The 27,862-nt window shown below is 37.1% G+C and overlaps 1 protein-coding gene across 2 annotated transcripts in view; it reads right to left on the bottom strand.

Annotated features, from left to right (window-relative positions):
- The window catches only part of ADCY2 (adenylate cyclase 2), a 164,175-nt gene that overhangs the window by 40,939 nt on the left and 95,374 nt on the right, over window positions 1-27,862 (bottom strand). Inside the window, exons 12-18 of one of the 2 annotated variants that reach the window (XM_081951530.1) lie at window positions 25,054-25,134; window positions 24,174-24,243; window positions 22,767-22,864; window positions 16,129-16,213; window positions 4,911-5,045; window positions 4,395-4,517; window positions 1,776-1,960 (exon numbers count right to left, since the gene is read on the bottom strand). In XM_081951530.1, the coding sequence (XP_081807656.1) occupies window positions 1,776-1,960; window positions 4,395-4,517; window positions 4,911-5,045; window positions 16,129-16,213; window positions 22,767-22,864; window positions 24,174-24,243; window positions 25,054-25,134 (777 nt within the window). Of the gene's footprint in view, window positions 1-1,775; window positions 1,961-4,394; window positions 4,518-4,910; window positions 5,049-16,128; window positions 16,214-22,766; window positions 22,865-24,173; window positions 24,244-25,053; window positions 25,135-27,862 lie in introns of both variants that reach the window. The other variant, XM_081951529.1, reaches the window with a different exon arrangement.

The following is a 27,862-nucleotide window of genomic DNA, read 5'->3' on the forward strand; positions in this document are numbered from 1 at the left end:
CAGTTTTTGCCTAAATGGTAACATTTTAGATTGGTAACATTAGATTGCCAACTTATATACGGTTTTGTATCTGAATGTTTCCCCATTACAGAAACAACTTTCAGGAAAAAAAAGAATAAACAGGAAAAGGTAAAAATATTCTTCATGAGACAGTGAAGAAAACAACAACCCAGCACATTGGGGGTGGGTGGGTGGGTGGGTGGGTATATATCCACCAGTCCAGTCAAGTTAACCATAGCTAAAAATTCACAAAATCTCCTTTCTTCGTAGCAGCAAAACTACATTTACAAAATTTAATGCCTAATAACTTGTAGGAATTTCAGGATTGCCAAAATCAGTGATTCAATAAGAATTTCACTCTTCATTTATAGAACATAGAATCATAGGGCTGGAAGGGACTGTGGAGGTCTTCTAAGACTTCTGAATGGTATAAGGCAGTGATGGCGAACCTATGGCAACCTATGGAAGTCACTTCCGGTTTGCTCGGAGGGTGGTTTTAAGCGTTCCGAAGGCTTCAGGGAAGCCTCCGGACAGTCCCTGAAGCCCCTGGAGGGCCTCCGGGGGGTGGGGGAGGCTCTTTTCGCCCTCCCAAGGCTCCTATAAAGCCTCTGGAGCCTGGGAAGGGCAAAAAAAGCATGTAAAAATGGGGGAGTCGCGTGTTGCATTATGGGTGCGGCACGCCCGCACACGACCCCCCTGCGCTCCCCCCACTTGTGGCACGTGAGCCAAAAAAGGTTCACCATCGCTGGTATAAGGTATCCTGCCTTGATCTGGGGGTTGGACTAGAAGACCTTAGTCCAACCTCCAGCTCAAGGCAGAGGAACCTATATCATCCAGACCTTATATCATCCAGTCAAATGGTTGGCCAGTCTATTTTTGAAAATCTCCACTGATACAGCACCCACAACTCTGGGAGGCAAGCTACTCTGTCGACTAACTATTCTCACTGTCAGAATTTTTTCCCCTTAGTTCTAGGTTGGATCTCTTTAACAAGCTTCTACTTATTATTATCCTGCACTTTAGTGCTTTGGCAAGTAAGTCAACCCCTTCTTCTCTGTGACAGCCCCTCAAGTACAGGAAGACAGTTATCACATCTCCCTAATCCTTCTCTTTGGTAGGCTAGACTTACCCTCAACCATTTATCATACAATTTAGCCTCCAAATCCTTTATCATTTTTGTTGCTCTTCTCTGCACACTTTCTAGGGTCTTGACATCTTTTATTTTATTTATTTATCAAATATATAGCCTGACCATCTCACACACAGAGTGACTGCTGGGCTGTGATGGGGCCAATAGTCATTATTTAAATGTATAAAAATAAAATATGGAACACCAGGAAGCATATAATGTCGGCTGTAGTAGAGTAAAAATAAAAGTAGCTTACTTGTGGAGACGATTAGTGTCTGACACATAGACTATGAACACAAATACTAGTGCAAGAGCAGTTCTAATGTCTTAAATAAACAAAGATATTGTTTTTGATTTCTAATTTACATTATCCTGTGTGGTGTGCTAATCTCACCAAGCTACCACCAATTATCTGAATTAAACAGAATTGATTTTACCCATCCTCTAGCTTTAAAGATTGGCTATTTTTTTTCTTCCTTGTCTTCTCATCTCATGTATCATGTTGGTGAGATCCTTGAGATACAGAAATAGTCTTTTGGGTTCAATACCATTTCTCTTAAACATTACAAGGAGAGAAGAAACACGGAGGAGGCATGCCATCCCAGATCCCCAGGACATAAACAATGGTTTTGATTTAGTGGCCTACCTTTTTAGTGGTGCCATTGTATAGAGTAACTTGCTGTAATTATCTAGCACAGAGCCATGTGTGTGCAAAAGAATTACATTGTAGACAACTAGAGCAACCAACATGATCGCCATTTTCAGTTCATGATTTATCCGGAGGAAAACAGAACAAGAAATGAGGCCCAGGATGCAGCTGTAGATAAAGTACTAGAAAACAAAAACCGAACCAAATAAATATTTGAAAATCAAATATCAAGACCCAGTTCTTAATGGTTATAAAACAGTGCCTAGCTTGTATTATTTCAGATAATAAATGGGAAAAGGGGTGAACACTTTTTATTAAAATACTCTTATCTGCATATAAAATTAGAGGTCTAGATGAAAGATTCCACTACCATTTTCCCTGACTTGCTAATTTCTATTTGAAAGATTCTTGACTCATCAAATTAAAGAGACTGAATGTTGCATTTTATATTAACATGGTACCTGGAAATGGCTTCTTCAAGAATTCATATCTCATTAATGCAATTATACTGAAAGGATTTGGAACCAAATGAGTAGGACCAATCAGACAGATCCTCCTGATATACTAACCATGCTTACATGGAGCTTCAAGAATGCTTGAAGATTTGAAACATTACCACAGAGATGTAGGATTAAACCATGTAAACTGGCTATGACAAAACAGTGATTTTCATGTAAGTATAGAATTAGTGTTGCGCAAATCATTCAATGAGGTACTTTGCTTATGGGGAAATCATGTCTTGGTTTCAGATGCTTCAAAACTCCCAAGGTCTTCCAAGCATGTATGTACAGAAGACACTTCCCCTGGAATAACTGCTTTGTGAAATGATTTGCACAGGCCTAATCAGGAACAGGACAGAATACAGGTAGTCCTTGTTTACAGACTGCCTCATTCAGTGGCTGTTCAGTTATGACAGTAATGAAAAGGTGACTCTGCAACCAGTCCTCATATTTATGACCTTTGCAGATCTGTAAAGCAAAGAAAAACTAAAGTACAATAAAAAAAACCCACAGTTGCAGTTTCATTTAGCAACCGCTTCACTTAATGATCAAGCTGCTGGTCCCAATTGCCGTTGCTAAACAAGGACTACTAAACTGCAATCCTGCCTAAGTCCTACTGAATCCAGCCAAACATTTCTTCAAAGCAAACAAGAAACAAATTAGTGTGTAAGGCCTAATGAAGGACTAGTTTTCTAGATACCGTGTTTCCCAAAAAATAAGACAGGGTCTTATTTTCTTTTTACCCACAAAATATGGCTTGTCCCTTATTATGAGGGGAGGGTTTATTGTTTACAGGTTGCCGAGCGGCTGCTCTTTTGTGAGCGGGCTCCCAAAGAGCCGGGCACAGTCTCAGCAGCGTAACACAACAGCCATGAAGCAACCACGCTCATGAGCAGCCACCCGGCAAACCCCCTTTCCAGCCGGGCACAGCGCCATTCACTGACCTAGGGGTATTGGCAAACCGCGTGAGCGCCAGTTCGCCGCCACATGGCTCCCGCGGCTTGGCGCCTTCAAAATGCCAGTGAATGCTGCTCTGCATGGCTGGAGAGGGGGGTTGCATGAGCGGCGTTTCCGCTCTTGCGCCTCCCAGCCTCACGATGCCCTAGCCCAGCTCTCCCCGCGGAGCCAGGGCACCTCTGCTGTCGCCGTCGCCATCCCAGCATGGCTTTTTCGGCGACTTCCAAACCGAGTCTTTCAGCAGTGGTTATTCTGGGCGTACACTCTATGGTTGTATGCTCTGCCGGCAGCTGGCCCACAACCATAGAGTGTACGCCCAGAACAGCCACTGCTGGAAGACTTGGTTTGGAAGCCACCGAAAAAGCCATGCTGGGATGGCGGTGGCAGCGCCCTGGCTCTGCGGGGGGAGCTGGGCCAGGGCATTGTGAGGCTGGGAGGCATGTGAGCGAGAGCGGAACAGCCACTCACGCAACCCCCCTCTTCAGTTGTGCAGAGTGCCATTCACTGGCATTTCGAAGGCGCCAAGCTGTGGGAGCCGGGCGGCAACAAACAGACGCTCATGCGGCTTGTCAATACCCCTAGGTCAGTGAATGGCGCTGTGCCCGGCTGGAAAGGGAGTTTGCCGGGTGGCTGCTCATGAGCTTGGTTGCTTCATGGCTGTGCCTGGCTCTTTGGGAGCCTGCTCGCAAGAGAGCAGCCGCCCGGCAACCCCCCTCTTCAGCTGGGCACAGTGCTGCTCACCAACCTAGTGGTATCCCGAAGGCGCCAAGCAACACGATCACCTTTGCCTCCCCCCTGGTTCCCGCGGCTTGGCACCTTCGGGATATCACTAGGTTGGTGAGCGGCGCTGTGCCTGGCTGGAGATGGGGGGTTGTCCAGGGGGCTTAGTTGCGGGGAGGGCTTATATTTTTGCCCACCAGAAAAATGTGGCATGGCCTTATTATCAGGACATGTCATATTTTCGGGAAAACACGGTAGTATATTGATACTTTCAGTGTAACCTTTACTTTCAGTGTAACTTTTAGTTTTACTTGGAGAAAACCAGTAGGGTAATTAAGAAATAAATAATTTGCATGGAATAGCCTTTCTACAGTGTTTAATCATTTTATAGACACTATTTTTAACTGCTAAGGATCATGCAAATAAGATTCAAACTTACTGGTAAGAAAAAATTGTTGCTTTGAATATACCAGAGTGTCTGATCTTTTGCGTCGGAAAAACTTATATTTGATGAATTAAGAATGGGGAGAGATTCAACCATACCACTATCATTCAAGAAAAACTAAAAAGAAAAGAAAAGAAAATTCATAGAGTTTCAGTCAAATATAGAGAATCTAAAGAACAATAACAACATATGGATATATGAAACAAAATAGGAGTTTTTATTATAAGTTAAATATGATATTGCTCTCTTTTTTAAAAGACAAATGTTTCATCATAAAGGAAAAAAAGCTTCTATAAAGTTGTATAATTTTTTTCAACCTATCAGAAGGTTTCTGTTTGACACATTGTTCTGATAAAAATATAAATTATCTTAACACATTGAAAGCAATAAAAAACAGAATTTAATCCATGCAGGTTACACATTTCTTTTCTCTCATCACTGAAAATAATATGCCCAAACTGAAGAAACAAATCAATACAATTAAGCAGAAGAAAATCTTATTAAACCTACCATGTTGAACACAGCCATAGTTAATATTACAGCTGTTGTTATCAATGTAATCATGATTCGTGGCCAAGGGCGGTTTTCAATGACTCCAGCTGATTTCAGAATCCACCTCAGGAAAGCTGAGAGTTTCTTGTTACACTGCTGAATACAGAATACATGAAAATGCACATATCTGTTTCTGATTAGTCTCCAAAGGAAAAAAAGTGTTCCAAAAATATCCAACAGTAGGGCAACAACAAGCAGATAATACAAAACAAAAGGATAGAAATAAGAGGTTATCAAGTATCATATTGATGAATTGCTATTTATTTAGAACGACAATGCTCTGAATAGCAAACAATTTAGCAGACAAAAAGGACTTCATAGTCTCCTAGCATAGACAATTGCTCAGGTTTTGACTTCATTTCTGGTCTATAAGGAAATCTCAGAATGCCTACGGTAACAAGACAATTAAAAAGAAGAAGAAGATAAAGATGGCCTCAAATCAAATTCAATTCCTGGTTATCGGTATTACATAAGTCGTTTGACTTTGCCCTTTCCTGTTTTTTTTTCAACTTCTCAGCTTTTGAGCTCAGCTAAGATTGACTAGATACTGTTAGATTTTCTTGAATGTAAAATATTATTTGACATAGCCCTTAGCAGGAAATGCAGAAAGATCAAGTCACTTATTAAAAAGTTATAAACAAATGAAATGAAGCAATCTTGAGAGGCTGGCAGGCATCAGGTTATGAACACATACAAAATAGGCAAATCTATTCACTACTAATTCAAATATTTGGCCTAATAGTTAAAAAAACATTCACTACTGAAGCTATACTGCCATATTGAGTAATAAAGAAAGAGCATTGTCTGTTTATTTTGATCTCCAAATTTAGAAATACACAAAGATATGCAAATTTACAAATGTTATTGTTCATCATCTGAGCTAAAAGCTATCTGAGCCATGGATACATACATTTTACACATTCATGCATATTTACCAAGTAGTTATGCTAGGTTTGATTTCTAGAATATTGAATATGTTACTGTAGGAAGTTATCACCTAGCCCTCTCCCAGAAAAATGAAATATCCTAGGAAATATTGAAAAGGCAGAATATTATATTTTCCTGGATGTGAAAAAGGGAGAAACACATTTTAAACACTAAATTCCTACAGCTTCCAGCCCATCCCCACTTTATCAATGGGCCATTAAGAAGGCCAAGCTAGTCCACTTTACATAATAAAGAGTTCAGCTCCAGGGGGATGGGTGTAGAGTTCTGGCAGTGACAATGAAGGCATGATAATATAAGCCTTTACTCAACTGACCACATGGCATCTAAACTCAATCAAACCTGGATTCAAAACAGCCTAGAGGGTTGCCCCTGCATGGGCCCATGTGAGTCTGGCAACCAATCAGAATACATTTCTTACACAGGAACAGGAAACAGATAGGTGGGGCAGAACAGATTATAAAAATCCCTGCAAGCCCTTCTCTTCCCTTCTCTTCCCTTCTCTTCTCTTCTCCACCAACATTGAAGCATGTGATCACCTTTGCTGTTCAGGGATCAGGCCATGTGGTCCTGTCCACCATTAAAACCATCTTTCCAAGCAGCCTCCATGTCTCCAGTGTCTTTTTCCCCACTTGGAGCCGAACCCAGAAGGACATTTCTTCCAACAATTGGCGACCCACAGATGGGACTCCAAGCTAGCCTAACAAATGGATATGGCCCAGGTAAGCCTCCCATGCCGGCACAGACCCCATTGAGTCTGTGGGTGGACTTTATCTTGGCCTTAGCCATTTGGATCTAGGCTTTAAAGGGGTTTTGAGTTTGAGCTCAAAGGCTGCCTGGAAAGAAGGTGAGTACCTCTAAATTTTAATTCTCTAAAATTTAATTTTAAAGCATGGGAAATGTGTGTATGCCTGCCTGTGTGTGACTAGTGTGTGTGAAAATGGATGGAAAAGTGAATGGATTTTTTATTTTTTGTTGTTGCTGCTGTTTTTGTCCTGTGAGAGAAAAAAGCTAAAGCCCATAAGAAAGTTAGTGAGAAAAAGGGAGGTACGCATACCCGCTCCGACAGCACCCCTCCTGGGTCACTGTGCGGCTGGTCCTCCGGGTCTCTTTCCCCAAGACTTGAAACTGTAAGAAAAGTCCCTGCGTGAAAGGGCGCGAATCGAAAGTCCCTGCGTGAAAGGGCGCGAATCGAGAGAAGGTTCCCGCGGTGAGGAACGCGATAAAAGTCCCTCCGAAGGGCACCCCCAGAAAAGTCCCTCCGAAGGGCACCAATAAGACCCTCCGAAGGGCAAACAGAGAAAGTCCCTTCAAAAGGGCGCGAAAGGTCCTCTAAGGACGCGAAAGTAAAGTGGGGAAATACGAAGTGGCAAACCCGGCTAGGACGAAGTGAACCCACATCTAAACGGGATCATGGGAAGCGGTAGCTCGAGGGTAGCCATGGAAACCCCCCTAGGGGAGTTGTTGGGGGCCTGGGACGAAAAGCAAATGCCCGTCCTGGCCAGAATGAAGAAAAAAAAGAGCAGATTGTAGAAAATGGGCTTTGCTGAAAGATGATACAGGAAAAACTAATTTGGCTGAAAAGGTACTTAAAAGGAAATGGTGGGATTTCTTTTTTTTTTCCTCTTGTCTGTCTCTTTCTCTGTCTTCTATGTAACCACGTGGTTTTTGTTTCTTAAGATTTGTGCCTTCCCCAATTTAACTGAAATTCATGGTGGGAATGATTTTGTTTTTCCCTCTTTTGTCTGTCTGTGTGTATGTCTAAGTCTTTGTGCACCCTCAAGGTAATTGTAACTAAGATGTCTCCAATCCAAAAGACAAGAATTTTAAAGTGTTCAAAGAAAGAAAGGAGTAAACTGGCAGAAATTGCCTTCGCTCAGTTTGTTGGGCCCACAAAAACTGAGTGAAGGTGGAGGGAATCTTTGCTTTGCATCTGTTTTGGCCAGCAGAGACAGAGTAAAGATACTTTTTTCTTCCTTCCTTCCTTGCCTATACCTTAAAGTAACAACCCAGGAAATGTTTGCAAGAAAAGTTTCATCCTTGCATTTATTGTGTGTCTAAATGATTTTACCTGTCCATTTCTTTCCTGGAGCATGTGAATCCAGACCCCATTTCTCATCTGTGATATCCCCATAATGTTTATCTGTTTATCTGCTTAGTAACTAATGGTTTTATTTTTTTCAAACTCTGCCTGCAAGCTATCTACCCCCCCCACGCCCCTCCCTTACCTCTAATCCTCCAACAATGCCTTTACTGTGGGGGAGGGAACCTTGTTCTCATGTTTTTCAGCCCTAGAAGATTGTACTCTTCAGAAACAAAGGACTGCTAGCTCAAACCATAACTCTCCAATTTGCTGCTGGTGATTGCCTCCTGATAAAACCTGACATGAAAAAAAAAAAACTTAGCCAAGCCTGGGACAGACTGCCAAGACTGACTGACCACTCTTACCAGCCTTACCACCAAACCAAGCATGCCACCCTAGCAGACATGAAAGAACCCTGAAGGAGATGAAGAAGTAAAGACCAAAAGACTCTCTTCTATCCCCAGAAGACAGCTGTAAAGACTATGGGGGAGGGTGGAAACTGATTGTAAAGTTTTGTTTCTTTGCCTCCTTCACAGAAATTGTAATTGTAATTCTTCTTTCCTGTCTCATTTATATTGTAATCAGTTTAATGTATTCATGTAAGAATTGTATTTGAGAATGGCTAGCACAGCAAGTTCTGAACACCTTAGATTCCTGGCTGGTGGGAGGGAAATTTTGTCCAAAATATCTGTATTTTCTGTATTTTGAAGCAGACACACACACACACACACACACACACACACACACACAAAAGAGAGAGAGAGGGAGAGAGGGGGGGGCTCCATTCAGAAACTATCTCCTCCACAAAGCTTTTCTTAGGTTGATTTTTTTCCCCTGGGAAAAAAAAAAGCCTAAGCAGTGATATCTCCCTTTTAATCCCATGGGGGAAGGGAAGTTCCCCTCAGGCAATCCCCGCACTTGAAGAGCTAGCAGAGAGGATCTCCAAAAACCCCAAGCTCTCACACGGTGATGAAGAAAAAAACCACACTGCCCAGTAAAGCAGGATATGTTGCACTGGTGGTCTCAGGAGGAGGAATCCCAGGGCTCATTGTGTGTAACTTTAAAAAAAAAAATACTAAATAGCTTGTATTGCACACTAGCTAAACTCAATTTGGCCTCACTAAAATAGGAGCCAGGGCAAGTTAAAGAAATCCCTTGGAAATGGGCAGCCTGTACTTCTTTAAAAGGAAGAATCCTTCAATGGCTGTGAAGTTTTTTTGGGACTTCTGCTTGCTTGTAGTCTGGAAGCTCACAGAAAGTGATATCAAACACCTGAAAATAATTGGCATGGTAAATTGGATATTGTAAATTTCTTTCCAGAAATTGTGCCCTGGTTGCTAAGACCTTCATGGTTAAAAGCTCTCTGGGAGCCACTGAAGGGATCCTTCTGCTGCCTCTTTCAATGCTTTTCCATCAGAAAAATTAAGTTTCCCTGATCTGACCGATTTTATCTTTTGTCAAAAACATGTGCGTTCCACTCACATTTTTTTGAAAAAAAAAAAGGAGGGATTGTAGGAAGTTATCACCTAGCCCTCTCCCAGAAAAATGAAATATCCTAGGAAATATTGAAAAGGCAGAATATTATATTTTCCTGGATGTGAAAAAGGGAGAAACACATTTTAAACACTAAATTCCTACAGCTTCCAGCCCATCCCCACTTTATCAATGGGCCATTAAGAAGGCCAAGCTAGTCCACTTTACATAATAAAGAGTTCAGCTCCAGGGGGATGGGTGTAGAGTTCTGGCAGTGACAATGAAGGCATGATAATATAAGCCTTTACTCAACTGACCACATGGCATCTAAACTCAATCAAACCTGGATTCAAAACAGCCTAGAGGGTTGCCCCTGCATGGGCCCATGTGAGTCTGGCAACCAATCAGAATACATTTCTTACACAGGAACAGGAAACAGATAGGTGGGGCAGAACAGATTATAAAAATCCCTGCAAGCCCTTCTCTTCCCTTCTCTTCCCTTCTCTTCTCTTCTCCACCAACATTGAAGCATGTGATCACCTTTGCTGTTCAGGGATCAGGCCATGTGGTCCTGTCCACCATTAAAACCATCTTTCCAAGCAGCCTCCATGTCTCCAGTGTCTTTTTCCCCACTTGGAGCCGAACCCAGAAGGACATTTCTTCCAACATTACCGATAAATTTATAGCACTGCTTTTCAGTCTTTGGTACCCTTATGTTGTATTACATTATAAATTTCATTTTAGTACTCTAATTAATACTGCTGGTTAATGGCTTAATTTTATATTAATTATCTGGTTTTTCTGGATTATTTCAGCAATAACAGTGATCACAAAATTCCTTTGGTGTAAAAGTCCTGTCCCAACTCTTCTATTAGTTTATTTGATTCAAAAGCAGCACAAAACAACATTTTTAAACTATAAGATTATGAATCTTCCCATACAGATTACAGGCAAATTAACTGAAATGTTAAATGTATAAATTAGGAGTCTAAAACCCTTATATAAATAAACATGCAAACAATCACATTATGTTTAATATTAAGCATTAATGAAAATATATACTGTGATGCATAATAGCAAAATAAATGTAATAAAATATGGTAAAATATTATTCAATGTTATGTAAACAGAGAATAAATGAAAATAGTTCAATCTTCTATCTATCTATAGTATAGTTCTATATTATAACTACTGGTAATTGAAAAACAAACAAACATTAAATGTACAAAAAACTGAGGAGAAAGAGTGAGAAAAGACCTGGAAACTGACTTCATATACAAAATAATTCCTGTTAAAAGTGTTTAGATTTTTAAAAAATCTTCTTTGTTGGAACCTCCCGCCAATTCAAATGTAGAATGATCCTCTAAATTGTCCTAAAGTAAAATACGATGGATCCCATCTACTTCAAAACTAAATTAATCCACTATTTTAAAAGAAAAATTATCTCTTAATGTAAGATATTCATGTGTAAAGTTATATCTGAAACACAAAGATTTCCATATATTTCTCACAGCATTAAGTGAAGTATTGAAATTTATCTGCAGATAAACAGGATAACTCTGCAGACAAAGTTTTGTAATATCCAATTAATTTGTTTGAAATGACATGTAAGACTTTTAAAAAATAGTACAGTATTTACAGTAAAATAAAAAATAGATCACAGCATTGGGATCTATTAACAAAATGAGAAGTGATCAACATGACACCTATACAATAACTTCATAATGTCTGACACTAGCACAAAATATTTGTGATAATGTCATCATGTACATGTCTTGAATATTCATTTTGTTATATTAAGGCTTGATGGGATTTTTGTTATATTAAGGCTTGATGGGATTTTTCAAACCTTGCCCCTTTGAAATGCCTATATTTAATGTCATTTGCAAGCTTTTTTGTGGCTACTCCTACCAATACTCCAGAATTCAACATTATGGATGATGATAATGAATTATGATGCATTCCTGAGGAAGTTATCATAATTGCTATAGCCACAAATCAAAAAAGTGTGGCCTTATCAAGGCATTATAAACTGGTATAAACTTCATGTGATCTTGATTCTATCCCTCTGTTAATGTAGCCTAGGACTGTGTTGGCTTCTTTGGCAGCTGCTGCACACTGCTGGCTCATATTTAAGTGATTGTCCACTAGGACTCTCCCAGATCACTCTCATGGTTACTACTATTGAGCCAGGTACCACCTATACTATACCTGTTCACTTGGTTTTTCTTGCCTAAATGTGGAACCTTACTTTTTTCACAACTGAATTTCATTTTTTAGATATCATCCAATATTATATGTTGCTCTTTCTCACTATTGGCCACAGAAATTTCACACAATGTAGCTAGTGGTCTTTTAGCAGACACTGTGGAGTTCTCAGTAATCTCTCAGAGTTCAGTTGTTGTTTTTACCTAACTAGCTAATTCCAAATTATTTGTTTTTCTGAAACATTGTTTGGAATTATTATCAGACACAATAACAAAACTTGCATAAGTTTTATTTCACCAGTGCAACTACAGGAAGAACTGAAAATAGTAAGACATTTTTCTTCTGCAAGATTTTTTGAACAGATCTTTGGCTTCTGTCCAGAAATTGAATATGGTTTGCTACATATGTAATATAGCCTTGAAACTTTCTCCCACACAATGTCAAACACATTTTTGTTTTCTAAGAATAACATAAAATGAAACTTTGTCCTTTGAAATTCAATGACACCAGATTTGGCTTTTTGAATATTTCATCCCTCTCAGCAAATACAATAAACTTAACAATAAATACCCAATGCTTATCAGAGGAACAAAATGGAGAGGCTGAAACATGATGAGCTCTCTTAGTTTCAAGCTGATAAAATTCTTCTTGCAGAAATAATACTCGAGATATTAGGGCTTCCACAAAAATGACAGCTTTATCTTTCTCCTCTTGCTCTCAAAATCCCATTACATGTAAATCCGACTGATGACACTGAAATTCTAAGTCTACAATTTTGCCCTAAATGGTTTTATTATACATCCTTAAATCAGTAATGGATGTCTCAACAGACTTCCATGCTCTTCCAGCTGACATATTCTATTCTGGTACTTAACTCTATTCTGAATTAACTATAGCTTTAGTATCTTTTCAATACACCCAAAACTCTTTATGAAAACAGACATACTCCTCAATTCCTAAAGCTGTTGCTTGGAGAGAAAATAGTGCAGAACTTTTTTGAGTTCCAACCCAGTGGTTTACAAACAACCCCACTTTGACAGCAAAACAGAAGATAATCACTGTTTTGTATTCCAGTAGTACTAATTAAACAGTTATCAAGATAAAACTCCAGAGCATACACTTAATTGGAAGTCCCTCCTTTTAAAATGAACATGAAAGTGAATCTTGATCTCCATTCCCAACTCCCTAACATACTGCACAGGACTTTCCTGGAACACTGATAGTAGAAAGCTCTCCTAGGGCTGGCACTTGACTGGGCCACTGTCATACTTAGCCAAAGTACACTGTAACAAAGTTCAGCCAGTTCTTTATTGCTTACACTATACAGACAGAATCTTGTCAGACTAAACTTATATTAGCTTTAACCTAATGGATATGTTATGCAAAGTTCTATGGAATGGTTAACCTAAATCTCTTCTACTTCACATGACCCAGCTTGGGACTCTGCTGTCTCTTGTATCACCTCCCTTCTTAGAATATGCTCTCTTCTTCCTGAGAATCTAATAACTGCAGTCCATCACATTACCTCCACCTTTGTAGAAACAGTCCATCTCATTCCCTAAGCAACTCAGAATGCAAGTACACAAAACCACAATATACACTTTGGTAATTCCTGGTAGTTTCTTCAGCTTAACCAGTGAGGGAATTATTTCCTTATTCATATAGTCATGGTTTATAAGGGCAAGCAAGTGTTCAGGAAGATCCATAACAATGCTCTTCCCCCATCTCTGATCTGTGCTTTTGAGAAATAAAACAGTCTTATTTGGGGATAATAATATATAATCTTTTGACAGAAAGCAAGGATTTAGGCAAGCCAATTGGGTATATCCTCATTGTATCTTCCACCAAAATAGCCTGGTTTTGAGTCACTACATTTTGGAAGGAGGACTTCAGAAGGATCATGTGAACAATGAATACTAGGTTGTTACCTAATCTTAAACTATGCTATTGATACATTCTGGGGCTGCCTAGCAGTCTAGGATGGAATGATACCTAATACTTTTTTTGCTTATTTTCTATCTTTGACATAAATCATTTTTATATTGCTGGCTTCTATTTAATATTATGCTAAATCCATTTGATTTTAGTTTAGCTTTTAATGGTAAAAAGTTCAATTCAAAATATTTGACTAGTAATCACACTTGGGCTTATTTACAAATAAGTAAAATTACGAATCTAAACAAATACCTTTCAGCTACAAAAAGCAATTCTATTTACCTCATGTTGAAATCACTAACATCTAACATACTATGACTGCCTGATCCAATCCATTTTGATTAGTCATAAGCATAATACAGGCATGGAAGAAGGCAATGGCAAGCTACTTGTATATTGTCACAAGAGCAAGAAATGCCCCATGAAATCATCAAGAGTCAAGTTCAGCCTACAGAAGATTTTATCTTTCTTTGCCAAAGACCATATAAGGCATAGTTGATATGAAATTAATGACATTATTATGTCATTTCAACCAAAAAGTTACTTTGAAAATTGTCCAGCTAGGAAGACAGCAATATTAATAGGAAACATTAAGTCCTTGTGTTGATGTCATTCCAAGATGTAAGTTTTAGAAGTCATACTATGGTTGGTAAACAGCAGTACATTTAAAATATATATATATTTAGTTTCTAAGGGAAAATAATCCTTAAAGCATAGTAAATTATCTCTAGTGTTCAAAACTTTAACTGTAGTTAGTTGCCAAAATGTAGTTAAGCCAGACAACTAAGAGAGATTTTAATTTCCCATAAAAGAAAAATATCTTCCATTGATTCCAATTGTTGCAATTTATACAGAGGGGTTGTGTTGTTAGGGAAGCCAAGATGCTCTTAATGATACTCAACCATCTTGAATTCAAAATGACCCTTTTGTGTATATGTAACAATTTCTAAAAAATTTTTTTTCCTATTTATAATACAATGCTGGCAGAGCAAAAAGAGAACAGTATGGTCAGAAAAAGGTAGAAATCAGACACAAAAAAAACTTTTTCCTAGAGAATCATCCAATACTATATCTCTATTCCAAACTAATCTTGTTCTACAATTATTTTGCCTAATATGGCTTAGAAATGTTCTTCTATTACTATTGTATTTTCATTGTGTTTTGGTTTGTCTTTCCTTCCCAATGCCTTGCTCCCTGTCATGTGTCTCATTTTTGCTTTTTGCTCAATTTGGAGATGCAGTAAGGACTAACAGAAGCTACAGAGAAGAAAGCCAAACAATTGTATTTGATTCCGGAATGTCAGTTTCCATTTTCCAGCCATTAATTGATGCATAAACTTTTAAAAATGGTTGCATAGAATGCCACTGGATTCTGTTGCAAGAAAGCAAATCTATTTTTCTTCTCTAAAAATTTCAGAAATCATTGTACCTAAACAAGCTATCCGTCATGGCAAATATTTTCATTTGTCCCCAAAAATCTTCAGATACATTACAGAGTGGTGGTGGAGAATATAAGACAAGCCTCATTGCCAAGAATCTCTGTGACACTTGTGCCAAGTGGCGATATCTGTGGCTGTTTTAACCCTTTGACTTTTTTGTGGAAAACAGTCAGCAACATTTTAAGATGGAATCTGCTTAAAGAATTTTCTGCAAGTTAGCTTCGTATTACAGGTACATGAATATTTATTTAGTTTTTATAAGAGAGAAGATACAACTTCTAATGCTAACCCAACAATAGTTAAAACTAATTCTTATTATCAAGGACGTTGTTTTTGGTTGTTGTTGAAGAATAAAACATTGTGAGCCATGTTGCGCACAGCTAAGTATCTTAATCTGGAGGCTTAAAAGCAAGTCTCATTCAGTTTCAAAGCAATCTGTAACCTCACATGGAAGCCTAATGGTCTATCATTTCAGGCTGTATAGAACTTCAGATTTGATCTCCAAAAGGGGCTTATGAGAATATGCAAATAGCCATGTAATATTTATCCGTTTACAACACCTAAATAAAACTGTGCTTTCCTCCAGAAGCCTACAGGAAAATATGCTGCTGCTTGAAAGTATTGTACAGCCCTCCTAGCCATAATAATTGTTATCAGCATGTTTTCATCACATGGCATTAATTTAAAATTAGCATTATTTTTCAAAAAGTTAAATCACATTTATATTCTTTACACTTCTCCCACAATAGAAAGCAAATAAAACTTGGAGTGCTTAATATGGCACCAACATTAAAATAACAGAACTGCTTAGGATATAACATGGCATGAAATAAATTAGATAAAGCAAGTTACAATTTGTATTTCTTTCATTTTCATTGTTGTGTGGCAATATCTCTATATAATTAAATGCATTTTAGAAAACTAAATAAAATGTAAATAAATTAACAGCAAGAAAGTAAGTCATTTAAGATCTCCTTTCTTAATTTGCTGTTTGGTCAGAGAAAGCAGTCTTGAAGAGGTAATGAAGTGTTTGGGCCCAATTATTTACGCTGAGAGATGTTGCCTTTTGCAGTCAGTATGCATTGAACACTTACCAAAAGTTGTCCTGCAAAACAGATGAAAAGAATGAAGGAGAGTACCAGAAAGGCAGTTCCAAAGGAGATTCCAAGTATAGATTTTCTGAGAAATAAGAAAAAAGGGGCTTTTTTCAAACAGAAACCAATTCCATGTAAACATAACACAAATGATGGTTGTTTTCTTTACGTTGACCACATCTCTCAACTAACGTGACTATAAGGAAATAGGGACTCATTTGAACTTCCAAAGGGGCATATGCTGATGAGATTTTAAAAATATCATTGCCTTGAGATCTTAAAACATACCAGACTTTTTTCTCCCGAGGAGGTGACCTGGTTCACCAGAGAAAAAGGAGTTTTTAGTTTAAGATTATGGGAGGTGAAAAAAAGGGGCAAACATCGCAACGGCACGATGTGTGATCTTGGTGCTCTGAGATGACAGTCGATATTTCTGCCACTGGATGGTCCATTCGGACCTAAACTGTCCCACAGAGATGATGGTTGAGAAGGGCACCTCCTGATGATCTCAGGGACACTGCAAAGTCCCTGAAAGATCCAGAAATAGCCTTTTTTCCGGTGACAGAAATGCAACTAATGAAGCTGCTGAAGTTGGGACAGCTCCGGAATGGGAAGAAAGTGAAAAGAGAAAGTGTGTCGAATTGGTGAGGAAATTTTATTATTAGAAAAAGAGACTACCCTGCAAAAAAATAAGTTAAATTAAAATTGAAGATAGAAGACTGTAAGCAGTGAAATTAATCTAGATTAAAATTAATGTGTTATCCTGTTTCTAATTTTTTTTCATGGATGGAATTTTCCCTATTTTTTAAACTGAATGGATTATTATTTTTTTTTTCTTTTTCACTTTTGCTTACACCTATTGATTAAAATTTTCCTTCTTTTTTTATAATGCTTGATTGGATTGTTTTTGATCTCCATTTAAGGTTTTTTTTCTTTCTTAAGTTTGGAATATAAAGAAGATAATGAAAAGGATTATAAAGAGGGTTGTAACAACAAGAGGAAAAGCAGTTACACTGCCACTTAGAGGCTGGAGGCTGGATACATTGTTTTTTCTTCTTTCTCTTTGATCACTTGAGATTCAAGGTTCTTTCAGTTTGTTTACTGAGAGTGATAGTAGGAGGAGCACAAGTTGTTTATACAGGTGCTTTTGGGGAGTTCTATCACTAGCTATTGGAGGGAAGACAACATTTTGACTTGAAAGATAATAAATGAACCTGTTTGAAGTTTATTAAAATAGCCTTGAATCCTATAGAGGCAGTGCCTGAAAAATTGGAACAATGGCGCAGCAGGAAAAAGAAACTGTAACATTGCAAATGATTAAGTTTGAAATTCAAAATCTATTAGTTATGACAGAGAGAATTGAAAAGAGATTGGACAATATGGAACACAAAACAGAAAAATTTGATGGAAAAACTGAGGATGTTTATCAAATGAAGAATGTGGAGGACAGAGTTCAAAAAATGGAAGAAAAAAATGAGCAAAGAGATAAGAAATCTGTGGATACTGACAACAAAGTGAGTGTGGTTGGTAATGGCAAGAGCGGAATGTGGAAAGGGGAGATAGATGGATTGGAACTCTACTCCAGACTTCAAAGCACAGAAGAAGAAAAGAGAGAAAAATTGACGGAGATAAGGAGAGAAATCTTGACAGAAGCACCAGTGATAACCAAAGATAAGGTGATGGAAAGAGCAGATGCTGGGTTTCGAGCTTTTATGAGATACGAAAGGAACAACAAGTTGCGAAGAGAAGTTCATACAAGATTTATTAAGAAAGTAACTAGAATATTAATGCTACAAATGGCAAGAGATATAAGACTGCACTATTACTGGAAAGATACAGGTTGATGCAATGAAAATGTATAATAAAAAGTAAGCTAAATTTAGTTTATTAATAGTATGTATAAAATGAAGTGACAATAGCTATAGCTAAATAATGATTAATAATGATAACAATACATATAGCTATATTAGTTTGATGATATGAAGTTTTATAAAAACAACACATGGAGAATATGTGAGGAGGTTTAAAAGCTTTATCTAGAATATGTTATAAAGATGTATTGTGATTGGATGATTTTAGGATGATTTAATAGAATGTTATCATATAATCCTATTCTAGATTTTGAATATTATATATAAAAGGATGTAAAAACAATTATAGTCAAATTAAGGTTGAGTTATAATAATCATGACATACATGAATATATGTGAATTTAAAATATGCAATTTGATATGAAAAGCAGGTGGTGACTATGGAAGAGGTGCATGGAAATACTGTAACCAACTGACACACTTTCTACAATTTGTAATGGAAGATGGTTTTTTATTTTTATTTTTGTTTGTCTTTGTTCAAAAATAAATAAAAATTGTTTTTTAGAAAAGACTACGGGAGGCAACATCAAGGAGTGTACCACACCCTCCTCACATGCAGGACTTTTTCAATATTCAAATTAGTTTCCCTCCCTATCTTGGGAACATGGCTGTCACTGTCATATTTGGTGCAGATCAAGTCCCAAGAGAATTACAGACTCAGAGAATTAGAGGGAGAGCTGAAAAAAATATTTTAATTTCTTGTTATTACCATTTCCATTGGAGAATTGTAGAAATATGATTAAAATGCTAATTATGCATATTAAAGATCAATTACTATTTAAGGAAGAATTTTTAGTCTTAATAAGGGATTGTTACCAGGGAGTAAAAAAAAACAATGTCAAAATTTAGCATAGCAACAAAGTACCAATATTTTAGAACGCACTAGGAATAAATTCTAAGCAAAACACCTATATGGCCTTCCTTCTTCTAGACTAATAGAAAAAAACACATTTTACATCAGGAAAGATTTGGTTACTGTAGGAACAAATGGGAGTTTTTAGAGCTAGGGCTGTGCCCCCAGGAATTATATTTCAGGCATAAAACAATCACTCTGAAATGAATATAGCCTTCTATTTAAACAAATAATGAGCATCTTGTTCTAATCTGATCTGATCAATACTATCAGTGTCCCAGTACAATTGTTCTCAAAGAGGCAGAGGTTTGCTTCTACTGTGTATTAATTAGTTTCATATCCTGCCTTTTACTCAGGAGCTCACAGGAACATTCATAATGCTCCCTAATTTTGTTTGAAATGGCAACCTTATGATATTGAGTATCATATCAGTATGATTAAATAAGTTACAGTGGCTTCCATTGCTGAATGACTTGGGTCTCCTTGCTCCTTGTCCAACATCTTAATTCCTACACCACACTGTGATGTTCCATACAGGTAAACAGTAAAAATTTTTACAGCAATTTGTAGGCATATATTTCATAAGTATATGTGTCCTGACTAGAAGATGTCTCTACCACAAAAGCTTATACATATATCACTTTTAACTGTAGCAACAGTTATCAATAGATACATAAAAACATTGTTTTTTCCCAGGGATATTTTTTCATCAACTCTAGTTATTTATTAATTTATATCTCTCCTTCCATTCAGAAGCTCAAGATGGTATACATAGTACACCATTTTTCCCTCACAAAAATCTATCAACATAAGGGTTTTATAGGGAAGCACGGGCAGTTTATTTCATGAAAGTCATGAAATATAGTTTGGTGTACCAAGAGAGCCAATTTGATGTAATGATAAAGATGCTAGGCTAGAAAGCAGGAGACTCAATTCTAGCCTTTCTTTGGGCATGAAAGCTAGCTGGGTGACTTTGGGTCAGTCACTCTCCCTCAGGCCTGCCCACCAGATTTGGTGCTGTCATGGGGAAAACCAGAGGCAGGAGTTTTAGATATGTTCACTGTCTTGAGAAGACACCTCCCGCCCCAAAAGAGGTGGGGTAAAATTACCGATCTTGTTGGATTTACATAACAATTCTATTGATGTTCCATTCCATAGTGGTCAATTGTTCATTTCAGAAATTCAGTATTAAATGCTTATTTTTGTCTTTAATTATATTGCATGTGCATGAAAAAGAAATTTAGGGATAAATTCTTGTAGGAAAATCAGGGAGAGCTAATTTTCATCTTTAAGAGCATTAGATGAAGTTTGATAATTTCCGAGTCTGTTCTTTTCCATTTTGAAAGTACATTCATGAAACTTACAAAAGATTTCAATTAGAGCGGAGGTTTGGAACACATAAGAGTTTCATTGTTAAAACATTTTTTTCTAATATAAACATTTGCAGTAGCTCTCCGTTCTATCAGGTGCAACAAAAAGAAAGCCCTCATATAAATGAGTGGCATAAAAATGAGAGAGGAAGTGAGAGAGAGAAAGAGTTTGTGGAGTGTCATTTGCTTTCAGTCAATCAGAGCACTAAGTGTTGACTTTTCAAAATTCAATGTACTGAATATCCTGCTTCAACCTTTAGCTCAATACCCTGAAAGTTTCCTATGTAGGAAGTAATAAATTGAATTATGAAAGGATTGTTCAATTTCATGTTTTAAATGATTTTTGTGCTTTCACCTAGAAATAAAGCTAGTTAGTTATAAAGTAGGGAAAATATACAATGGGATGATCCACCGTCCAATAGAGTCAGAATCAAATATCACTGTATATAAGATCTTGTTAAAGTCAACGAATAATCATCAACAGGTTCAATAATTTTCATATGAAAAGAGAGTTCATGAAAAAAATTCCTAAAATATTTCACCATCATTCAATTTTCCTGACAGGCCATAAATGTCCATATGTATTTTAGTAATGAGCCACCTAGAGTTGTTGAGAATCAGGAAACATATAAAATAAATGAAATATTTCAGAATCTTCTGAACTGCTGCAATGAATATAAGTTTGACAATGCAGTGAATCCATTTCTTGAGGAGACTTTGGGGACATTCTCTCTCATAAAGTCACAGCTAGCAATTAACAAAAAGAAAGAATTGTGAACATTAAGATACTGAAAAAGTAAATTGGTGAAAGATGCCGCATACGTGAATACAGCAGAAGTAACTTTGTCACCGAACTAACTTTGTCTAATATTGAGAAATTACAACCTGCTCATGTTTTCACACCAGCGCTCATCCTTGAGTCAAACTAATTTTTATGTTTCCTTGCCTTGTTGCCAGTAATTAACTTGGGAAGCTAGAAGTATTTGCAAGAAGCTTGAACTCCAAAGAATAACAAGAACAATGAAAAGTATGTAAAACTGCAGCAGTATTTAAAACATTTGGTTTCTTCGCTTGCTTGCTTGTCTATAGAACTTTTGGCAGTACTACCTTGCTGTTCAGCCAAAAAGACTACCAGAATTATTTTGATAGGGTGATAGCTGGAACTGGACTTTCAGCAGGTTTTAGAATGAATTTGTAAGATATTAATTTTATTAATTATATTAATATGAGTATCTGAAAACAAAAGTGCAAAACCCATAGATTGTGACTAGGTCTGCTGACTGAATCAGCAACAAAACCTTTTAGCTGCACAGCAGCTGAAGAGACACATGATTAACATCTACGGAAATCCTCAGTCATCCAGGATATAGTTGTCCCAAAAGTGCTTTTCAAAAAACAACTGGACTTTGTTTTATTTTTCTTGAAGATGTTTCATATCTCTTCCAAAACGCTTCTTCAGCTCTGACAAAATAGGATATACAAGATTATAAATCTTGCCATCCTCCATTATTTGATCAGAGCTGAAGAAGCTTCTTGGATGAGAAGTGAAACATCATCAAGGGGGAAAAAAACTAAGTCCAATTGCCTTTTGAAAAACTTTTTTTTTAAACAAAGTTTTATTGGTTTTTAAAGAAATAAAAAGGAAAGGGGTAATGGAAAGGGTTACAAATTTTGGCAGTTACAATATGTGGAAGGTGTCCCCTCCCCCCGTACTCATGGTATTCATTTAAACAAAATTCAATACTAAATAGCAATATTTGGTCAGCATATAAATTCAAATAATAGTTTCAATCAATTTATATCAAGCAGATTTTCTTACTCATTTTTGTGATCTGAGTTTTCTTGGTATTGCCCCTTCTCCCCCTGCCAGCAGAGCTCCGGCCCCTCCCGTGTCCTGTAGATCTGTTGTAGAATCATCAGGTTTATCTAGGAGTGCTTTATTTTTTTCCATAAAGGCCTGAGCCTCTATGGTTGTGTTGATTCTAACTCTTGTGTCCTCCCAGAATATTAGCATGCCTTCAGGCATCAACCATCTAAACCACACCCCCTTCTGGTAAAGTTTCTTCGCTAATTGCGAATAATTTTTTCTTTTCTCTCTCACTTTCTTGGGGATCTGTTTCAGAATGGTTATTTCTCTATCTTGGTATTGCCTTTTGAAAAACTTTTGAGACAAGATTAATAGTATCACATGCCCTCCAAGCAGAAGTGGAAAAGGGGAAGTGCTACATCTTTGCTGAGGTTGTTAAAAAGAATCCACGGGAGTAAATGGTCAGGATGTCTCTGATAGTCTTGCACCAAATCTAATTGTGATCAAGTCATGGTCACAATGGCTTGCATCATTTTCCTTTTGAAGAAAGACAAACTGAGAAGAAAGAACAAAGGAAGGTGGTGGTGGAAATGACAAAATAGACATAAAGAAAGCAATTTTACTAGACATAGAGTGTTTAATAAAACACCAGTATGATGGGATTATAGACAGGTCCAATTCAGTCTAAAAGAGGTTCCACGGATATAAGCAAAGAACAGTATACATCACTCACTTACTTTGGTAGCACTAGAATCTGCACAAGAAAAATGCAGAAGAATATAAGACAGGCACAGGTTACATAGTACTTGAATGCAGGAAGGGTTGTTGCTCTATACTAAAAGAAAATGAGAGATTACAAAAAAAAATCAAAATATTTCTTTGTTAAAAATGACTACAAGTAAGTTATAACACCTATTGAATTTTAAAATATTTACTGATACGAGGGTATCCTTTATCTAGATAACTTTATGGCTTTAAATAAAAAGATTGGAAGAATTAAAAGATGATGGTTGACCAACATTTTTTAACCATGATAGTTAAATTAAACTTCAATATCCAGAGGCCAAATCATTGAAAATTCTAACTGCTGAAATCCAGGAGGGAGGAGCCATCCATAACAAATCCAGAACAAGTTCCATGACTTTGATGACCTCTATCAATTAATTCACTGTGGTTGATGCCAAGTCACATTGGTATGGTGAATCTGAGCCAACCATGTCTTTTTCAAAGCATCAATAAGCACTACAAAGCTTCTTTATTAATTACATTTTCTATATTGACAAAGTTTAAAAATGCTTCACGAAATGAATCTCTCATAAATTGTTCATTTTAGAATACATGCTATTTGAATTATGAACAACTTCTACAGACAATCATATTGAAATGCATAAGAGCAGCAAAAATGCTGCCATGGATTGCAGTACAGGAATTTTCCAATCAATTGTACCTTGATCTTTCCGGGGGGAAAAGCAGGTTTAATGGGTTCATAGGATCTATTAACCTCCCACACATGAAAATGAGTAACACAAATTGATTTTGAAACTCTGGGGTGATTGTTCCTATTCCTGAATAAACCAAGATACTTTAGATGAATAATTAATGAGGACTGAGGACAACTATATCATTGGTGGCTGTCATTCAATCACTGATGTCATTCAGCTCATTTCTGAAAGAGATCAGTACCAATTAATAATCAACATGATACTAAATACTTTGATTTCCTAGATCTATTGGACTTCTCTAAAAGCTGTTATAGCATTGAAACCATTCATCTTTAGTCACTTTGATTAATTAGATACTCCCCCCCCAAAAAAAATCTGATTTAAGTAATAGATATATTAAATTGAAGAGTATGCAGGAAATCCACATTTTCTGATAGCCAGGAAATATAGCCAAAATTTCACCTCTTCCTATTTGAGTTCTGTTTTTTTCTGTAATTCTTTTCCCATGTGCAAACCCAAATTCATGCCTCTATATCAAAGACAAAACTATATGTATATAAAAAAGAATCTAATCTCCCACAACTTTAAAAAAGTCACACATTTTCAGGTATGAATAACTACAAGCTACATCCTTTTTTCTTATTGACTAGAGAATTTGGGAAATATATGTAAAATAGAATTTATAATTTAAATATAACTCACTTCTTTTTCTAAGATTTTATTGTAGAAAAGCAATGATATTCTTTGAATATCTTCAGATTTAAGCCACTGCCTAGAAAAGAAAAAGAACCATAACAACATTATACATAAGCTGCTAATATTTTTCTGGAGACTTAGATAAGAAAAAATAAACTTGGTTCATAAAGGAAATCAAACAGTTGGATGTGTTTATGTAATAGAAATATTACAGTTCAATAGCAATTTCTCTTCTTTTAGGGGAGCCAGTGAATAGGAACCATAGATCTTCATCAATCTACATTGTCCAGGTTTCTAAAATGGCTTCAGTCTAAAAATGTAATGTACAGATGATTTCTAAAGTTGGTGTCAGTTTTAGACTGCCACTAAGGGCTGGATAGTGTATTGTAATAAGAAGCATTTAACTTAGCAACAATAGTTAATTTTTACAAGTAAATTTCATGATTTACATGGAGGCTTGCAAGTCAAAATAAGATCTTGTATTCTATCTCCACAGTTCTATGTGACAATAAGTACCCTAGAATCCTGCTAAAGGAAGGGGAGGAATGTAAATATAACTATGTGCATGTTTCAGAGTTAATGTGATCAGAATATATATTCAGTTCTTCTCATCCATTTTGAATAAAATGTTGGTCGCTAAACTCCAGTAGATCAATAAAATATTGATTTCTTGTCCAACAGACAGTTAAGTCATACAACAGCTTATATTTTTCTATTCTGTACTGTCATATAATCTGGGATGAAAGGGAACAGTCAGATTCCTGTTTTGAAATAGGCTCCTCCAACTCCAAAAAATTCTGCCTTCAGATTTCTCAAGGAATTTCAATGCTTACTTCCATAATATGAACAGCAGGGGTACAAACAACAACTTTGTGGGCAAACATACTTTTGAGCATTTATTCCATCAATTGCTTGAATCATCCTTTCATTTAATTCCTCTTCAAATTTTTTCTTCTGAGATTTTGTTCTGCAGAGATAAAATAAGGGAATGAAGTTAGCATCTGAAGGATGAAATTTAAATAAAGTACAGCTAATTCTCATTTTATGACTGGTAGCTGAATTACTGTTCAAAATTGCGATAGCTTTGGAAAAGTTACTTTTTACCCAAAATTGTGACTATCACACACCCCTTGTGGTCGCAGGATCACACTTTGGACATTTGTCAACCTGCTTCTATTTACAACCGTTTGCGATGTCTGCGGTTACATGATTTTCTTATTTTTTTCCTGTTTTCCTGCAAAAAGCACCCATTGGGTTACCTGGATTTGATTATGCAATTTGTTAACGACCATGGGGACTTGATTAACAGTCATCATAAAAAGAGTCATAAAATTGAGTTCAGCCCCATGGTGACTCAACTTACAACCACAAAGACTTATTGCCAAATTTTCAGGCTTAACTGTGGTCAGATGTTGAGGACTACCTGTAGCCCTGGTGGCACAGTGGTTAAAGTATTGCAGGCAAACTCTGCCCACAGCCTGGAGTTCAATCCTGATGGGGCAAATAATGCTTACATTGGAAACTGCCCAGAGGGTACTATAAAGCGCTATGGGGGTGGTATATAACTCTAAATGCTATTGCTTACCTATATGGCATTCATTAGGGCAAACAAAATAAAAGCAATGAGAAAAGCAGAAAGAAAGCCAATACATTACTCTTCATATTTCCTATAGCAGGCCTGCAAAATTGACATATATTGTAGTGATCCGTACTTGGTATCAGCTTCTCATTTTACAATGTAATGTTAAATATTGCTAATGTGACTGTAGACTTACATAGCCTACACTGTTTCTATTTCAGTCAAAAATCTGCTTGATAAGAACATAAATTTAGAGACTGGATTTTAATAATTAGACTCAATGGCTTTAGCAAACCTCAAATGAAATGTATAATTATATATTTTGTTTCCAATGAACTTGGAAAATTGCCTTGCTGTTTCCATAACATCACAGAATACAAAACTTGGTATAATATAGCTAATTCTATACCTCTTTGTCATGTGAGACAAAATGGTCAGGATTGGCCTCGTCAAAACTTGAATGGCAGACTATCAAGGAATTTCAAGTTACGGGTTAGATGGGAAAGTTGAACTGCTCTTGGGAAAAGGCAGTAGAAAACCACTTGGCATATTAGAATAGTATAACATAATTGAAAGGGACCTTGAAGGTCTTTTAGTCCAACCCCCTGCCAAGACAGGAAACCCTATACCACTTCTGACAAATGGCTATACAACATCTTCTTAAAAACTTCCAGTGTTGGAGCATTCACAACTTCTGGAGGCAAGTTGTTCCACTGATTAATTGTTCTAACTGTCAGGAAATTTCTCTTCAGTTCTAAGTTGCACAAGGTACCACATATACTGTACCTGTGCATTTTGCTTTTCTTGCCTAAATGTAGAACCTTACTTTTTTCACCATTGAATTTCATTTTGTTAAATAGTGCCCAAGTTTGTCAAGATCCTTCTGTATCTTAAGCCTATCTTCTGGAGAATTGGCTATTCCTGCCAGGTTGGTGTCATCTAAAAATTTGATGAGTTCCCCATTTATTCCCTCATCCAAATCATTGAAACAAATTACGAGTCTACATAGGCAGATTACCTATCTAGAATCTGTAATCTGTGCTCTCCAAGCAGAAACTAGGTGTCTACGTCAGCCATTCCACTCTATGGTGAAGCCACACTATCAGCCCCCTCTACCACAAAGATCTTGCAGGAGAAGAGCTGTCTGGACAACTGTGGGATCTGGCAGGTTGAGAGCTGTGAACCATAAACCCAAAGCTTTTGCTGTGACCCAGCAAAACAGATATAGTGCCCTTGCTGACCTTAATGGGGACACTAAAGAGATAGGTCAAGGCAGTTGTGATAATGATGACTCAAATAAGCAGGGGATCGTGGTCCAAAACGAAGAACTTTCTTCGGAAAGGCGAAAAGGGGAACCAGGTATCACACATCAGTCGCAGAAGAAGATCAAGGTATGTAAAAAGAGAAGTCACCTTCTGGTTGGTGATTCAATCGTAAGAGATGTTAATTTAGGAGAGGATACGGAGGTTTTAAAAGAGGTCAGGTGTCTGCCAGGTGCTACTGCCAGCAGAGACAAGAGGCGTATTCTTAAGATAGTCAAGAATGCAAGTAAGGACTGTGACGTTGATGCTATTATACATCTTGGCACTAATGATCTATCCCAGAAAGATGTACTTTCTGTGCAGAATGATTTCCAGAACTTGGGGTATGAACTTAATAGTATAGGTTGTAGGCTTATCTTTTCAGAGGTTTTACCTGTATATAAGGAACAAAAAGGGAAGGGCCAGCGTGTAGCAGAGTTTAATGTTTGGCTAAAGGAGTGGTGTAAAAGGGAAGGCTTTGGTTTTATTAGTCATGAAGCCTGTAGCTGGTCCAATGAAAAACTGTACAAAAGAGATGGGTTGCACCCATCCAAGAAAGGAACTGAGTTACTTGGCATTAAATTCACAGATTTTCTTGATAAACATTTAAACTGAAGAGCGGGGACAGAGAATTAATAGATACAGAACATCTCTGTCCCCAGCAAACTAAAATTCATAGGGTTATAAATGCATGTAACATAGATGTGTGTGTGGGTAAGATTATCACTCCTGCTGTCAAGCAAAACCAAGCATGTAATAGTGATTGTCATACCATGTGCACGAATCACACAAGTGGCAAGAAAATAGGGGCAGTC

Source organism: Natrix helvetica (assembly GCF_964273705.1).
Source record: "Natrix helvetica genome assembly, chromosome: 4".
NCBI classification, from domain to species: Eukaryota; Metazoa; Chordata; class Lepidosauria; order Squamata; family Natricidae; genus Natrix; species Natrix helvetica.